This window comes from Hydractinia symbiolongicarpus, chromosome 5 (genome assembly GCF_029227915.1).
Source record: "Hydractinia symbiolongicarpus strain clone_291-10 chromosome 5, HSymV2.1, whole genome shotgun sequence".
Classification (NCBI taxonomy): Eukaryota; Metazoa; Cnidaria; class Hydrozoa; order Anthoathecata; family Hydractiniidae; genus Hydractinia; species Hydractinia symbiolongicarpus.
This window is the reverse complement of record NC_079879.1, coordinates 5,415,584-5,433,060: the sequence shown is the minus strand read 5'-3', so window position 1 is coordinate 5,433,060 and position 17,477 is coordinate 5,415,584. Positions and strand designations below refer to the sequence as shown.

General features: G+C 32.5%; 2 protein-coding genes across 4 annotated transcripts; one reads left to right on the top strand and one right to left on the bottom strand.

The window, feature by feature from the left end:
* The first annotated feature begins 2 nt into the window (after window positions 1-2).
* Window positions 3-3,837, top strand: LOC130644361 (uncharacterized). Its single transcript, XM_057449928.1, has 6 exons — window positions 3-382; window positions 526-1,026; window positions 1,102-1,145; window positions 2,560-2,596; window positions 2,674-2,783; window positions 3,223-3,837. The coding sequence occupies exons 1-6, from the start codon at window positions 142-144 to the stop codon at window positions 3,307-3,309; spliced, it is 1,020 nt and encodes a 339-aa protein (XP_057305911.1). The 5' UTR covers window positions 3-141; the 3' UTR covers window positions 3,310-3,837.
* A 122-nt stretch (window positions 3,838-3,959) lies between these two features.
* Window positions 3,960-17,149, bottom strand: LOC130644359 (dnaJ homolog subfamily C member 16-like). Of its 3 annotated transcripts, XM_057449926.1 has the most exons (13): window positions 16,073-17,149; window positions 9,520-9,677; window positions 9,369-9,435; window positions 8,434-8,716; window positions 7,806-8,047; window positions 7,458-7,718; window positions 7,037-7,164; window positions 6,757-6,964; window positions 6,218-6,400; window positions 5,994-6,070; window positions 5,582-5,659; window positions 4,904-5,140; window positions 3,960-4,540 (listed from the first exon to the last, which is right to left on the bottom strand). In XM_057449926.1, the coding sequence occupies exons 2-13, from the start codon at window positions 9,657-9,659 to the stop codon at window positions 4,171-4,173; spliced, it is 2,274 nt and encodes a 757-aa protein (XP_057305909.1). In that variant the 5' UTR covers window positions 9,660-9,677; window positions 16,073-17,149; the 3' UTR covers window positions 3,960-4,170. The 3 variants fall into 3 exon arrangements, with proteins under 3 accessions (XP_057305909.1, XP_057305910.1, XP_057305908.1); XM_057449927.1 differs by lacking the exon at window positions 16,073-17,149 and having other exon boundaries at window positions 4,904-5,128; window positions 9,520-10,002; XM_057449925.1 differs by lacking the exon at window positions 16,073-17,149 and having other exon boundaries at window positions 9,520-10,001.
* Window positions 17,150-17,477: the final 328 nt, after the last annotated feature.

Genomic DNA, 17,477 nt, shown 5'->3' with positions numbered 1-17,477 from the left:
TCTATCTCTATGAACAACAAATTCTATTTCTAAAATGGCGGCTGATGTATGTAAACAAAACGTTGTATGTGAACAGACATTAATATTCTTTAGGTAGTTAGCTTTCAAAAGGCATGTGTTTTGTGTAAAACAACTGTGGAAATGGTCGTGTCCTTAAAAGCCCAATTTCTCGCACAACAGATATTTCGGCAAAATACCTGGTCATATGACAGAAGAAATACTTCTCCATTCAAGGTGGAAGCTTGTATAATAGCTAACACTAAAATAGATCAAGGTGCACTAAAAAGAAATATTTATAGTGCAAATCTTTTGGAAAGAAAAAAGTTAATTTCAGGTGGTAAATATCAACAACGTACAACGAAAAAGAATGACATTGATAAAGGTAGCTATACTTTTCATTTTATAAAACAAGCTGATATTACTCTTAGAAAAGCGTAGTAAAATTTTATTATTTATTATTTATATAATTATATATACTTTTATTATACTTTTGTACTTTCTTTATATTATGTACTCTCATTACAGAAAATACACCAAGCAATATATTTGTGGTTGAAAAAAAAGCGTCGCAAGAGTTGAAAAAACTGGAGACAAATGATGGCATTTCTGATACTACTAACGACGCAAAGAAAAATAAACTTCGCAAAGCTACTGGTTGTTCTTCGGAAAGACCAATTAAGCTGCCTATTGTTAACAGCTCAAATCATAACATTACACGATTATGTACAACATCTTCTTTTAACAAAGCCAAAAACATACAGAACAAGTCAACAGAGGTTTCACCTAATAAATTAGACGTGGTAGTGAAAGCACCGTGTACAAAAACGCAGTGGAAAAACACGCTATTTTATGCTCACACTAAATCCTTTTCGGGACGAAAAGAAACGTTTTTGCCGAAGAAACATAACAGAAAATTAAAAAACTTAATATCAGTTTCTCCAATTAAAAAGAGCAAGAAAAAGTTTTACTCTGAGAAGCAGTCGGGTAACATAAATGGCATTCCATGTGTCCCACCATGTAGTCCTGGTATGTACAACTAGTTGCTTTATTTATGGAAGCAAAACCCAATTGTAAGAAATTAAAATCCGTATTTTATTACAGATACCTATAATTTCGAATTTGTGGCATGTTTAGCAGACGTCAAGGTAATTTTCCCTACATTATTTTAACTACTTGGGCAGACGCCTAAAATTGTAGCGTCTGGCTCCCACCAGAAGCAATAAGATCGTTGTTTTCTTTTATCGCCGCGACAAAAGTTGTAATGGAAATAATAACTAATAAAAAAGCAATGAAATATCTAAGCTAGTCGCCGGCAATAACAAAGGAGTGGGAAGTCGACGAAATGAAAAAATATCTATTTTAAATCATAAAGGTTTTTTCCATGCGTTTCTGACTGGAAGCTTACATATTTAATTTGTCATTAGTTCACAGTAGGTTAGTATATAGTTGCTGTAAGAAATAGGTTATCAGAATTTAACCAACCATGAAATAAAAATTTTAAAGGATGAAATGTACGGATAACTCATAATACAGAAATTCTCACTGTTGTTACGGATGCAAGGAGAGATACAGAGAAAATGACGGATAAGTCATTAAGACATGAACATCGCTATAAAATTAAATATACATTTGTATACGTAAAACAAAATAATTTCCAATAAATAAAAACAATGGTAGATAACTACACAGAACTAAACAAACTACACGACGAAAATATTCACATTCACAAACAAAATACGTATACAGACACTAACAAATACTTCACGTAACATCACAGCCTGAGGGTAAAACACGTACCCGCCCAGACACTAAACAACCACCGACCAGGGGAGAAGCACAACTACGGATGATTACAGACACGACATTATGAACACAATACCACTGAACAACCTAGCCTATGGCAAAGCGCACATACATAGAAACACATGAATAAAAAATAAAAATTCGTAAAACTGTAAGCTGTATACGTGACTTTAAATTTTAGCTTAAAAATCTTCAAGTTAAACAAACTTTAACATAAAGGCGGATTTCCACTCAAACAAATGTGAGTGGAAAGACGCCTTAACATAGTACACTCTTTCAAAACAACAACTCAGTTGTGACCGCCTATTCATAGAGTTATAACCATGTCCAAGGAAGCCAAAAGAAAGAATGCCGACACGCGAGCGCGGAAAAACTGACATGCATACACAACCACTGTTTTTAAGACTAATAGATTTCTAGGGGATTAATTTCCTGTGATTTGTATCACCCCTTAAAATAATTGGTGAAACCAACAACTCTAATTCTTCTACCAGTTAATGTTGAAGCGCTGGCTCTTTACTCTGTTGTTGAATAATGCTTACCCAACCCTCCCTTTTGTATATATCTGTTTCTTCTCAGTCAAATTAAATTAAAGAAAGTTACTCTCCCCAAAATGTTGTTCATATTAATAAGCTACAAAAATACAAAAAATGTTTTTAAAGGGAACGTCTAGACAGAGGTCGACAAGCCTGGGTGAGAATCAGACACTAATTTCTTTGTATAAATGTGTACTCCATATGTGTATTTTAACTTTAGAGTCAAAGAAGTTTTAAAAAGAGACTACAAAAGTTAGGTGAGATAATTTTTATCATGTCTCCGTCATTTGGATTTTTTTCTGAGTTCGACAACTTCAAAAATTTTCCATTGCAGGAAATAGACAGTCTGAGAAAGAAAGAATACTGCTGAAGAAGACTTTACAGATTGATAGAGAGCGCAAATTAAAAGAGAGAGAAGATCTCGTTAAAAAACAAAGACAGCTGGTAAGATCTTATTGTAACATATAAAGTAGTTTAATCAGAATTTTCATAGTTTACTATATACATATTCTTTTTTATAAGCATGATACTTATAAGCACCCGTAAGGCATTTTTTAAGCATTATGTGTAGCCTAAGAATATGATGTGAAGAGTTATGTTGTTTGTTTCGTAAGCAGTTTTTTTTTATGTAGTAAGATTAAAGTTGTAATCTACAATGTTTAAAATTTAAATAAAATATTTTTTCTCAAATAAAAATATTTTGAGCCTGATCATGTGTTTTTCATAAGCATATTTCAATAAATCTTTTTTCCATTAAGCATAACCTAGGCATATATTGATCCTGGGAAAAGCACTTTTCATAAGCATCCTTAAGCCTCATTTTGGAATTTCAATTGGTTATAAAATAAAATGTACAAAATTATCTTTTAATTATTATTTTTAGATATACGCGTTAAACAAAGTTATGACGGATCTGGAAAATAAGAACTTTGTGAAATTTAAAGAAAAGCAAACTGGTGCGCCAGTTTAACAATATGTCGGATCGGTCGTTTCGCTTAATTTTGCAAAGGAAGAATTTGTACTATTCAATCAAAAGCCTAAAACATTAAACAAGCTTTGTAATGACAGACGAATACTTAACCGCAAGTTAAGTGCATCAAAACCCTGAAAATAAACGATACACCCTACTTCCCCTGAAATTGCCTACATATAAAACATCTTCCCCTTGTATTGGTTACAAGTACCTTTCAAACTCCATAAACAATGACATAACTTTTTATTGACTAAATTTTACCAATGTAGTCGCATTTTATCTAGTTAAAAATATCTTTATATGGATTTCTCAATGAGTGTTTTCATTTGAAGTTTTTATTTCGTTTCGTTACACTTGTGAAGTTTTTCAAATATAAAATGCAAGCAAAAAAATTTAATAAATCCTTCTTTTTTATATAACAGTTATAACACTCAGTATGTAAACCAAAACCATCCCACCTTTTTTGATTTTTGATTTTCAATAAATTTTAATCCGTGGCGCATTAAAAAAGGAAAAAGAAAAATCGGCGAGAAAACTTGTTGACCGACTTTTTTCTCGATAAGGTACAGGCGCGTTTCCTCTAAAAAGAAAATGGACGAATAGATTGAGAAAAATTAAAAATTGATTCACATCAATCGATTTGACAATTTTGCTCTACATGTACCAATGTATAAGTATAAATTTATTTTGTTTCTATGTTTTTTACAACATCTGAAATGATTACTCCATTTATTTTCCATAAATACTTTTTATATGTATATTTATATCAAAAACAATAAATAATAATAAAAACAAATAATTTCAAAATTGTCATTTAATTTTTGTCACAAGTTTCAATGAGATTTGGGCAGTCGGATGTTAAGACTCCATTATCGGCCATTTGTCAATTTTTATTCTATTCGGCAATGTACCTTCGTAAAGTCTTTCTATCCATCTAGGAAAGTCTTTTCGCAATTTTATCGCTGCCCTTTTAACTTTTATTCTCTCGAGTTGATGATAACTATCGCCCTCCTCCTCACTGCTTTCAAATCCGATAAAGTTAGCAGACAGTTGCGGATTGTCTGTTGTAACAACGTCAGGCTTATATATATAAATATATTTTCGAAACCCATTTATCGCCAACACCGTCCCAGGTAAAAACTCACCAAATTTATTGATATTCATGATTTCGGTACACCAGATAAGATTTTCTGCTATTGATAACCATGTGAACGTATAACAAGAGTTCCTGAAAAACAACAAAAGTTGACGGTAGGAAATGTACAGAAATTTAAAACACTAGTCGTTAGCCCGTGAAAAATCCACGGGTTCTACAATTTTGCGTGACAGAAAGACAGACAGACAGATTCACGGATATGTATACTTAGGATTTCTCTTTTTCTAATTTCCTGATCAAATTACGCGTACGTTTTTTCAACATATATTTTTGAGCAAATAAAAGTGGGGAAGAGCTTAAATAATTTGTATTTTCGCTCAAAATAACTTCGAAGAGTAATCATGCGCAAAATATAAGTGAGTTTAGAAAACAGGACAGATTTTGACTCTCTTAAATATCTTTAGGATAAGTACAACTAAAAAACAAAAAACTTACGAAGTATAACCATATATTGCATCTGCAAAAGCTTGTATAATCGGAGAGCTGGCTACGTCATCGATATTTAATGAATCTACTATAACAGCCACTGTTACTTTCCCTGCAGGAGAGTTGTGGATAAATGTTTTCTGATTGGTCGAGTCTAGTTTTTTTAAACCAAGTATGGTGGTATTGCTGTTAACATTTCGTTTGTGTTGCGATGGTGATGGACTTGGTGTATCACTAATAAATTCACTAACAAAAGTACACAAGATAATAACACGTGCACATAAACTAGTTTGTTTTTCAAAAAGAAAAATGCTTATTTTTTTGCAAACCTAGAATACTGTATGTATCGATTAAGCATAAGGGTACTTGTTCATGAGATTTGGACGGACTCTTATTCAAAACAATCAATTATGCAATATAAAAACAGACATATTGGGATTTCATTTCAATAATAAAAAAGGATATTAAAGTCAAAGTTTCCACTTCTAATAAAATACAATTTAAAACTGCTATTTTCGTTCTTTCGTTAAAATTGACTTTCCAATTTGCGCACTTCAACAAGGAAGGGGAGAAAATTTGTTTTGCTAGGGCTTATTCAAGGGGGAAGGGTCGCTCAGCGAACCAATATTTGCAAGTGTATTTTGACGTCACAAGCAGGTAAGATATTCACATGAAATACGTTTATACCTTGTAATAGGGATTACACAACTGATCATTATACCAAACACAACCAACACGATAAAACCGATAGAAGAAGCGTTGTACCTATAATATCAACACATTTAATCATTCTAAAATACAGCGGGAAAATATACACAAAAAATCGCAAAAACCAAATTTCCAAAATTAAATTTATCAAAAATCGGGACTTTGGCCTATGCCAACCGCGAATTAAATTCCGAGAAAATTGTTCCTTTGAGGTACTTTTATATAACTAGATTTATCGAGTTGAGTAATACTTTTTTGAAAACATGATGAATACTAAGCAATACATAACGTGAGATTTCTACCGACGCCACCTTATTCAAACCATTTCTTTTTCTTCAATTTCCTTCCTCTTTGAAGAACCTACTTAACAGAATATACAAAGCTTACTTACCAACTTGGTGAATCTATTGAATCAACAACATGTTGAACACCTTGATATACTTTTTTGATGAAATCCCATGCCATACCCTAAAAAATAAAAAGGGACCATTATCAAGATGTAATTTGGATGTTATATATCTTGTTTTAGTTGACTAGAGATGATTTATGAGGAACCGACTATCAAATATATTTCTGCAATCAAACACAAACAAATAAAAAAATTAATTTACTCACATGCCAGTGTTCATCTATCAAATCAATTTGATTGTAAATTTCATATTTCAGTTCAGATTCGCCACTAATATTTTCATCAATGTAGTTTGCTAACTGTGCCACGGAGTCATCTGTTTTGCACCACCCGTTTGCGAACCAATCATATAAAACTTTATTTCTTGGCGCTCTCCATAAAATTAATAACTAAAAGTGTCAAATATAACAATTGTAACAGACGCATGCGACAACTATTGATACTTCATCAAGTAGTAAGGTGTGAATAGAAGTAACTTTGTGAGATTGCTTTCATATGTTCTAATATTCAGGTTTTTTACTAAATCTATGTGGGTAGCATTTACAGAGATTTGTAGAGGTATTTTAATTCCTATGTAATAGCAGGTTAGAGAAAAAGATGTTTGGGATTTTATAAACAGAAACAGAAACAATATACTATACGAAACTTCCACACAGTTTCCTCCCATCATCCCGACTTCAAGCAAGTCTTATTACACGTGTATAAAATACCAGTGGTTGCATCATAATCAACGATTATGACTTACATCTTTAGGGTTAGAACCATCGGAGCACGGCACAGAATGTACATCACTATTTTCAAATTGATTTAAAAATTTGTTTTGTTTTCTTTTAAAGATGTAGAAAAATCTAACTCTTTTTTCTTCAAACTGCTTGTCTTTTGCCATTTGTCTAAGCTTCCAAAGATGGCTACTGTAGTCATCATTTTCAGAGGTCACCATGACAATGCAAAGCCTACAAGAAAATTAAGAAAATATAAAAAAAAATCGCAGGTAAAGAATATATTAAAATAGATTCAAAACATACCATCTTCTGGATGCACTTTTCATAGGACAAAGTTCATTAAACAATGTCTGAGATGACAATCTTGGCATGTACAAATAGAGATTTTTTGTAACAAGTTCCCGCAAAGTTCCTCGTTTTAAAGCGGAGCCCTATTAAAAATAAATAAAAAAATAAGAATAATTGATGACAAATTTACAGTTACTTTATTCCTTGGTTAAAAGGCTGTTTACATAACACCTGGAGTAAACTCAAACTGGTTAGGTTAGTACGGTTAATGGCGTGTTTCTTAGAACTGTTTAATTAGTATCTTGGGCCTTGGGCAAAGTGAAATGCATTTTGGGTTTCCATTCACTACATGTAAATAGTCACAATTTCGAATGTATGGAATTTCACTTCAGTCTCATATAAACAGTCTCTAACACCAAAAAAAGTGGAATCATACTGTGGTAACAGCTATTGGTAATGAGGGCTCCTCCTTGACGATGACAACTGTTGGATCGTACTTGTTAATGTTGTACTTCTCACGAAAATATTTAGTTTGTTCATCTTTTACATCAACATAAGCAAACTTCACTTTTGATCGATACTCGAAAGCTACTACTTGAAACAGCAGTGGTACAAAGATATGTTTACTAAACAGTAAACACTGAGGTTTGTTGTCTTTGAAAGATTGTTCAAAATATTCTCGTTCATTCCCTACAATCTAAATACAAAATAGTTTAATAGCATTAAATTACACATTTATTTTTAACAGGCGAAAACTGTTAAAACTTGAGAGAAAAAAACATACCCGATCAACAAGAGAATGTGGTAAAAGAGACGAAATGAAATCACGAATAAGTCGTTCGCTTATTTCACCTCCTTTGTAACGGACAGATCTGCCATTTACCACTGCAAAGAATTGTGGGTATGATTGAGAGCCCAAATCATAAGCCAGATGGGGGTTTCTATCATAATTTAGCTCATATGCACCAATACCAACACTGTCCATGTTTTCAGCTAGCTTTTCCCACATTGGCTGCAAGCGAAGGCCTATTAAAAATATTATTTTTGTATTTAAAAAGAATCACATTAAAATTATATATTAATTGTGTGATTTGATTTGAAAACTTAAAGGTACTAATTATTGTAGGATTATTTATCGTTTCCTTTTCACCAAGCTCTAAAAATTTGCGAAATTAGGCAAAAAACGAAATCAACAAAAAGGCAATAATTTGTTATATTTTTTAAACAGAGTCATTCAGACAGGAATCATAACAACGGAAACAGTGCAATCGTTCAAATGTTTCATAGAGAGTGTTTTTCAAAAATATTTGTTAAGAACAAAATTAGTAACAGTGGATTTTGTTGCAAGATCCATGATAGCTGCAAAAAATTAATACCATCAAGGTATTTAGAATTTTAAATAGAGGACTTACAGTCAAAACAAAACTCTCCAAATACTGCTATTAAAAAAACTTTATGATGGCTATCAGGTAAAATAATATTCTGGTAGCTGTATCTTGTCAACAAGTTTGACTTTCTTTGTGCATGAGAATGATAACCCGCACCAAACGGGAAATCCTCAAACATAAATGAATAGGATCCACCTGGTCCCTTTCTAAATTCATGATAAAAGTGGTGATGCGCTGCTTGCTGTGACATTTTTTCTGTAGTTCCATAGCGATCAAATTGTTCTTTCTTTTCTGAATCGGACAAAATCTATTGTTATCAAAAACTTGGATTAGAAAATCACAAAAGGTATCATATAAGTAGGTATTTGACATCTAAGTATTTGCATAAAATATAGTCTTCACAATTTCAAGAATTTTAGTTTTGTGTGTATTAACTATAAAGTTTATGTCCACATTTAACATGGCAGGTATAAGAATGAGGTCACCTTTTAAACTCAAAACTTGTATAACAAACATATAACTTGATTTGAAATTTCGATGTACCATAATGAAAATGTATATATACTACAAATACTTAACCCCCTCTCAGTTTGTTGTTATTCTTCAATATCAGAGAAAACTAATTTTGAATTAACACTAACAAAGAAATTTAAATTAGCAAAAGCCAATTATAATGGAATATTAAGTGGCTAAACTGATTTTTGTTAGTTAAATTCTTTCTTTATCACTTGATTGTTTTATGTTTGTAATAAAAATAATACCACATTATTATAGTTATTAAGGTAAAAATTAATACCTTTTCTTGTGGGCAGTCTATTTTTAAATGTATATACCACAAAAAATAATTACATGTTTGGTCAAAATTCCTTTCATAAAAATAATTTTGCAAAAAAAGATTTTATACTATTTTGCCATAAAAAACAGACTTAGACCCATTTGGGTAACTGAAACTAACCTACCTCATAAGCCTCATTAATTTTCACCATCTCAGCTTGGGCATTAGGATCTGTACTTTTGTCTGGGTGCCTAAATAAGTAGGAATAATTACCAAAAAAAAATTACTGAACCTGTTAAAACACAGCTAAAACATGATTGTCCATGACTTATTACCATTCTTTTGCAAGTTTTTTATATGCTGCTTTAATAGTCTTTTGTGAATCTGATGGTTTTACATTTAGAGTTTCATATGGATTTATACCAGCAGTTGATTTTGACAAGAGAAGTAAACAAAAACATATAACAATATCCATCTTCACTTTATCTATACACTAAAAACACAAAAAAATCTGAATACACAATATACAATTTGATTATTACATTTCATGCACATTATTTCCATAAAGAAACGAAAAGTCATGCATATTACCCCAACCCAACAGAAAACAGATGCCAAAGATATTTTTCTGTTTGGGCCAGTCAAAATGTTTATTTTATGATAAACTTCTTTAAATTCTTCAAGTTGGTAGGGCGTCAAAAAAAAATTTAAAAAAATTGCGATTTAATTTCCCCCTACCTAGGTAATAGAAAATCTAAGTCAACTTACAGATATGCTGCAAAACCACAGCGACTTTTGTAGAGCAGATCTCCCAATTTTTATTTTGCAAACCTTAGTTTTTTAATAAAAAAAACAATTTTTTTTTTAAAAAAAACTTAATGTTGATGCTAAAATCTTGAGAAGGTTGAAATAAAAAAACAACAGATTATCAAACATTTAAACATTAAAATAAATTAGGAATGTGATACCATCATCACACTCCCATACCAGGGTTCGAATTAGCAGTTTGCAATTTGCGAATCGAAATGCCATTTTTGCGAATCACTTTGCGAAGAAAATGATGAAATTGTAATTCGAATATTTTTAAGCGAAAATCTTTTTTAGATCGCATTTTAAAAGTTTAAGAACATCAAGCGGCAATAAAAATGCTTTTTAAAAATTGCATTTTAAGAACTTAAGAATGAAGAACAGCGATAGAAAAATAGTAATTGATCCAAGGTGTTCCCAGGCCACATCTATATGGTGGCTTACTTTGTTACAGAGCGCCAAAATTTTTGCGAATCATTTTTACTTTTCTAATTCGAACCCTGCATAAAAATTTAAACTTTTTGTGGGCATCTAGAAATTGTGTGCTTACAAAGCGTGTGCTGTTCAATGTGACTAACATACAAAGCTTAGATAAATCCATTTTTATTTTTTCATCCATATATTTATTATAAAAAACAGTTGATATTTTTATATCAATGAGTCATGACAGTGTATCTACTGCATTGCACCAGTTTTTTGTTTTATGCTTTTAATTGTTTCAGTGTGTTAACATCCAGAAAATGTCAAGGAGTAATGGATAATCAGTGAAAGAGCTTTCTGATTTTAACATTAAAACCTTAAAAAAACATGAATGTACTATTTGGTTTGTGCAAAAATAGGTTGGGTGCCTAAATCTGATTAAATACCTATTTTTGTGAAAAGATTATTTTATCAATCAGCAATTTATTTGAAATAATGTCACAATTATTTACCCACACTTCTGTATTTTTTGTCCAAACTGATAAAAATTCGATTATTGAAGATATTATTTCGGTTTGTCTGTTCAGTATTCATATTACTGTGGAAAGTTTATCATTTCTTGAATATGATAGTTTAGTAGGCAACGTTTCGGGAGATCCTTCTCCCATCATCGGGCAAAGTAAAATGATCTTGCGCATGTATTTATATAATTGCAGAGGATCGAAATTCATAAAAAATTAACCAATCTGAAACAAGCTGATAATTACAGTTAATTACAGTAATTAACATTTTCGGACCTGGATGTAGGTAACTACTTCTTCTGTAGGGCTGGTAACCAAATCTCTGGAAGTTGATACGAGATGCTGTTTATGTGTTTGTTACGTTCTACACTGTTGATGGTTTCTTTAATCTTCCTGGCCGTTGTTCTGGATTCTCTGTCAATGATTTTCTTCTCATCCTAATTAAACTGATGACTTCTGCTCCTGCTGTGGACCGCAATTACGTTTTTCTTCACATCTCCGTTTCTCACTGCGCACATATGTTCTTGTACTGTTGTACTTCGAATCAAACCATAGGAAATCTTGCAAAGAAAGTGTCATATCTTCATTACTGAATCGTGCCAACAGTGTAGTCAGTGACAAACAGGAGAGGAAAATAGAAATTCGATGTGTAAGAAATGCATTAATCGCAAATGGATACAGTCATAAATCACGCAAGTAGAAAATAAAATGAAGAGAAGATGCAACGGAGACGACAAGGAAACATCAGAGGAATTTATCGCATTAGCATTCCTACCCTTCGTACCAGGTACCAGCGAGATCCTTCGTCGAGTTTTAAGGCAACACAAGATCAAAGGCATTCTTACCTCTAAAGACACCCTAAGAAGCACTTTGTCTAAACCAAAAGACAAAATAAACCTGAAAGAACAAAGCAATGTTGTTTACGAAATCCTGTGTAAAGATGGTAATGCAATGTATATAGGCGAAACAAAAAGAAAGTTTAAGCAACGAGTACAAGAACATATGCGCGCAGTGAGAAACGGAGATGTGAAGAAAAACGAAATTGCGGTCCACAGCAGGAGCAGAAGTCATCAGTTTAATTGGGATGAGAAGAAAATCATTGACAGAGAATACAGAACAACGGCCAGGAAGATTAAAGAAACCATCAACAGTGTAGAACGTAAAAAACACATAAACAGCATCTCGTATCAACTTCCAGAGATTTGGTTACCAGCCCTACAGAAGAAGTACTTACCTACATCCAGGTCCAAAAATGTTAATTACCGTAATTAACTGTAATTATCAGCTCGTTTCTGATTGGTTAATTTTTATGAATTTCGATCCTCTGCAATTATATAAATACATGCGCACGATCATTTTACTTTGCTCGATGATGGGAGAAGGATCTCCCGAAACGTCGCCTACTAAACTATCATGTTCAAGAAATGATAAACTTTGCACAGTAAAAAAATATGAGTTGCCATCAAACACCTTAAGTATCATCATCATCATCATCATTCTCGGCTTAACGTCCGTTTTCCATGCTAGCATGGGTTGGACGGAGTATATTAATGACCCTCTTCCAATCTGGTCTAGACTGTGTTAGATCTAAACTTAACTTCCTCTCTATCAAGTCTGTCCTTATAACCTCCTGCCAAGTCTTTCTCGGTCTGCCTCTGGGCTTTGCCCCAGGAACTATCAAGTCTCTACACTTTCTTACCCAATTATCCTCCTCCATTCTTTCCAAGTGCCCCAGCCAATTCAATCTTCTTATCTGGATAACATCTTTAATTCTACAGAGACTTGTAATGATAGTAGTAATGATTTTACTAGTAAAGTTAATATCTGGGACAGTAAACTTTTACATATAAAATATGTGACTAACGAATATAACTTCATTATCTTCTGAAGTTTTTTAGTTTGGTTATTTTATCTGATCATATAGTACACTCCGATTAATATTCGCTATAAAACTTTGGAATAACTCCTATATATCTTTTCGATGAAGGAAGGCTTTAAAACTCGACAAAATTCGCTCAAATTATTCTTGAAAACGGTAATTTTAGTTCTGCTATGAACTCCTGAACTACAGTAAATGCAATGCTTAAATGTAACTTTAAATTGACAATAGTTACCACCTTTGCACAAGCTCTTGGTAGTGTCAGAACTTTTGTTGTAATTGTTAACCTATAGACAGACAGAGAGACAGAGAGACAGAGAGACAGACAGACAGAGAGACAGACAGAGAGACAGACAGAGAGACAGACAGAGAGACAGACAGACAGACAGACAGACAGACAGACAGACAGACAGACAGACAGACAGACAGACAGACAGACAGACAGACAGACAGACAGACAGACAGACAGACAGACAGACAGACAGACAGACAGACAGATAGACAGATAAGTATATTTTACATGGCTAGCCTCACAAAAATCGAGGGATATACCCTGTCTATTATTTCCAGGAGGGCCCATGGCTTAGATGGAGAGTTCTAGAGTATTTATTGCTCATTTTGAGCTACACAGACCCAATTAGGGCCCACGCTTTACTAGGTCACTCCTGGCAACATTCCTCACATAGCTTTGGTTAACCCGGGGATATGTTAACATTGACTTAGAACTTTCATTGTAATTGTTAACCTATTGTTAAATACACGAGCTTTTTTTGCATGTCGAAAATTATAGAGTCTCGCAAAAAATCTTTAATAAGCTTACTTTGTGAAACTCATTCTTATAATTAACATAATATTGTGGAATTAACAAAGGAAAAAATATAAAATGTATATAACAAGGCTAAGTTTAGACTGTTTTATAGCGGATAGTCGTACATGAAAAAAACAACCCAAAAACACATCACAGAAAGCTTTACACTCCCCGTATTCTGTTCTGAGATGACAATAAAACAACAGGCGTACGATGCTTAAAATATTACTGCAATTCGTTTTAGAATAACAAGAAAACATCCTGTAGAAGCCTAAAATTCACAGTATTTTCTTCTGATATTTCGCATCAGAGCTTAAAGATTGAAGTATTTCGTTCTAAATCGACAGAAAGATAACCCTACGAAGCTTAAAAAACGCTGTATTTAGTTTTTAAAAATGACCCTACAATGGTTAAAAAATGTCGTAGAAATAACATGAAAACACTTAAAAATCAATGTATTTTGTTATAAAATATATCAATTAAAACTACTATTTTTAATCACAGCAAACAAAAGTATCAAAAGCAGTTGTTGCAGTTATAACTATTTAACTGTCAAAAGCTTTTATTATCGTTAGTGCTTTTAAAACATAGCTTGGATGTTACATGTCATCATTATATTAGTGTTATGGTTCACGTAGCATGATAACAATAGAAAACAATTAAGTTTATGCACAAACAAAATATAAATAAAGGTTCTTTATTCAGACATGAGGATGCTTCTCAAGGCTGTAAAATTTGCATACATGTGTAGTTATATTTAAGTGCTACTGTATAATATTTATGCTTGAACAGGAATGGCATGCAATCGCACGCATACACCTCCGCTCACGCCATTATTGTTTTTGGCGTGCGTATGATTGCACACCTAGAAAGTATAAAAACAAAATAAGCATGTTTCTGTAGCTACATCTCCTCTCTTATAACTTAAAATAAGATAACTCAAATATAATCTGTCCCCTTTAATCAATCTTTGTTAGGCATCTATTTGATTTTGTTTTTATCTCCCATGTGCCATCATGGAAGTTTCATAATCATGATCACAATTACCACAAGTAATAAATATGTCAGGCGCCGTTAAAAAACAAAGCTGTGCATTTTAATAACCCAATTAAATTGCAAAAATGCTGTTGCTAAATAAAACTTAAAGCATATAAAACAAAAAAAGTTTTTAAGTTTGTATTATTATTATTATTATTATTATTATTATTATTATTTGCAAAGACCCTTGTGCTTGAAATAATTGTGTGTCTGTTCCGCCTGTAAGTGCAGTTTTGCAGACTTGCTTCATCCGCGCTCCAATGGTGTTCATCTCCTCATTAGTTAAGAACCGCATGGCTTGATTGCTTGTGTAAGACCTGGTTACCAACAACGAAGGGGCCAGGCAATAGAGATTCATGTCTATGTGAGTTGCTAGCTCGTGGAGTAAGCTAACATATGTATAAACTTATAACACACTGGGTTTATATTGTCCTAATTAGCCACTGACCCTTGTCTCTCTTACTAGTTCTTAGCATATTAATTCATGATTTTTAAATTGCCCTCTGACATAAGCTGACAGGATTTCCTTGGAAATTAAACAAGTTTTTCCCACCCACTTTCTTTCCCAAGGCATTTATAATATTGTTTTGTATTTTTATGTTATACACATGACCTTGAATCCTATCCAATTGCTTTAGCGATACTTTTTCTTTGCGTTGGTTCACCTTGGCGCAATTGAAGTATTTCGTTCTAAATCGACAGAAAGATAACCCTACGAAGCTTAAAAAACTTGCTGTTCAGGTGTATATAAAGAAGTTGAAATTAAAACAGCGAAAAGTTGTAAGATTTAAGAAAAAGAAAAAGTAGCACTGAGAATTTGAAAACGATAAAAAATGAAACAAAAAAAAGTTGTAAAAAAAGAGAAAAAAGGAATTAACGACCAGTTGTAAAAAAGAGAGAAAGGTAACAAGGAGTTGTAAAAAAAGAGGTAAGGAAACAAGAAAAAGTTGTAAAAAACAGAAAGCAAACATTGAGAAGTTGGAAAAAAGAGAGAAAGCAAACATTGAGAAGTTGTTGGAAACAAAAGTTATATACTTTTTAGGACAGGTGTCAGCAGGAGAGTTTTGCTAGCTAGCCCTAGCATTCTCACCCATTTCCACCAATTATCCCTTTACAAACATGTCTTATTTTAATTGAAATACATTTGTTTCCATACTGTGGTTTTTCCTGGGAATTTACAGCAATCAATAAAAGGTTAGATACTACCACAGACTAAATAACACGACCAGAAAATTCATTTCAGCAGTAATTTTCTGAAATATATCCTGGATAAACTGAACTTTTTTTTAGAGATGGATTGTTTTGTTTACTTCTTAGCAGCTTTTAAAAAACATTTTTTTAACAGCTTTGCATAAAGGTATAGCATTAGAATAGGACTTAGACAGATGTCAAAATTATTAAGTCACCGTACTGACCTTATTTTTTATTTGTTGTCTTCCTCAGCAATTACACCAAACTAGTTCCAAAAAGTCTTGTGAAAGCACTATTCAAAAATGAAGCATGTTATCATTAGATATTGAGATATGTATGATAAGATGGGTGTCACAAATATGTGGTGCTAGTGTCATTTGAGTCCTAGCTATTCTCATGGATGCAATATCACTTGATATTGTTCTGTACTTTACATTTAGATGGGGTAAAACACACTTACTTACTTCAAACTAAGTAAGTAAGTAAAACACACAAACTCTTCTGGGTTAATGTGCTTAAAATTTTCTGATCATTTTCAAAAATGACCAATATATTCAGCATCAAAATTATGGACACATACAAATTTTCAAGTTTATACACTCAGTACAACGAAGCAATTTTACAATACAATTAGATAATGTTTTTTAGTCTCAGCCGTGGAAGATTCTACAAAATTGTACATTTTTGGAGGAGAACATATCTAGGTTTTTTTGCATTAAGAAATTTTATAAAAATATGGATTACAGTGTAAAACTTTAAATCAATAAAGTATCATTAGCTACCAACTTCATTCCCTATGACTTAACTTGTCAGCATATCATATGCAAGGATGAGCGTTGGGGACAAGGTTGTTTAGCTTTAGCTATGTAACTCATTTAGCAAAATGAAATCAATAAAAAACTGCCTCTACTTTTGGTGTTGTATAAAGAAATGACCACACAAATTATACCTGGAGTGAAAATTTTTCACTGCAGTTAGATATTATGGTCAAACTCCTATAAAATTTCAAAACTTTAAATTACAACAATTCCTGTTCTAATAATCTTTTGGTATTCTAAATATTATATGTTAGATAATTTTTGCTGATAAATCTAAATATGACGCTAATTTTTCTAAAAAATTCCTTGTTTTCTTTTTCAAAATTTGATAATGTTAACCCGGATCTGAGAATATATAGAATATATAAAACGTAAAATCCAACATTTGATCATTACAATAGTGATGAATTCATATATCCTGTAAGTCATGTCAAGCACCAGTGTCAAGTTAAGGATAAGGGTGTGCAGTCTTTTCCCTCTACCTGCCGGCGTCCCTTTCTCTTTCATTTTTAGAGAACTTTACTTTGCTATCCTAAAAGGTTGGGTCGCATGCTCGATAAATTGTATGAATAAGCGAAGCAATGCTCTCCCTCGCTGGAATATTGATTAAACACTGGGGGAGGGTTCAAAACGATCCATATAGGATTCGAATCCAACCTCGTCTCCAGGGCATTTTTCCTTTTTCACCTAGCGGCTTTGTTGGCATACGCACCAAACCCTGGGGACGTCAATCCACAAACATGGTATTTTATGGTTTGTTTTACACATTATTGTTATTTCGCCGTTTAAGAATCTACATTTTTCGTAAAAA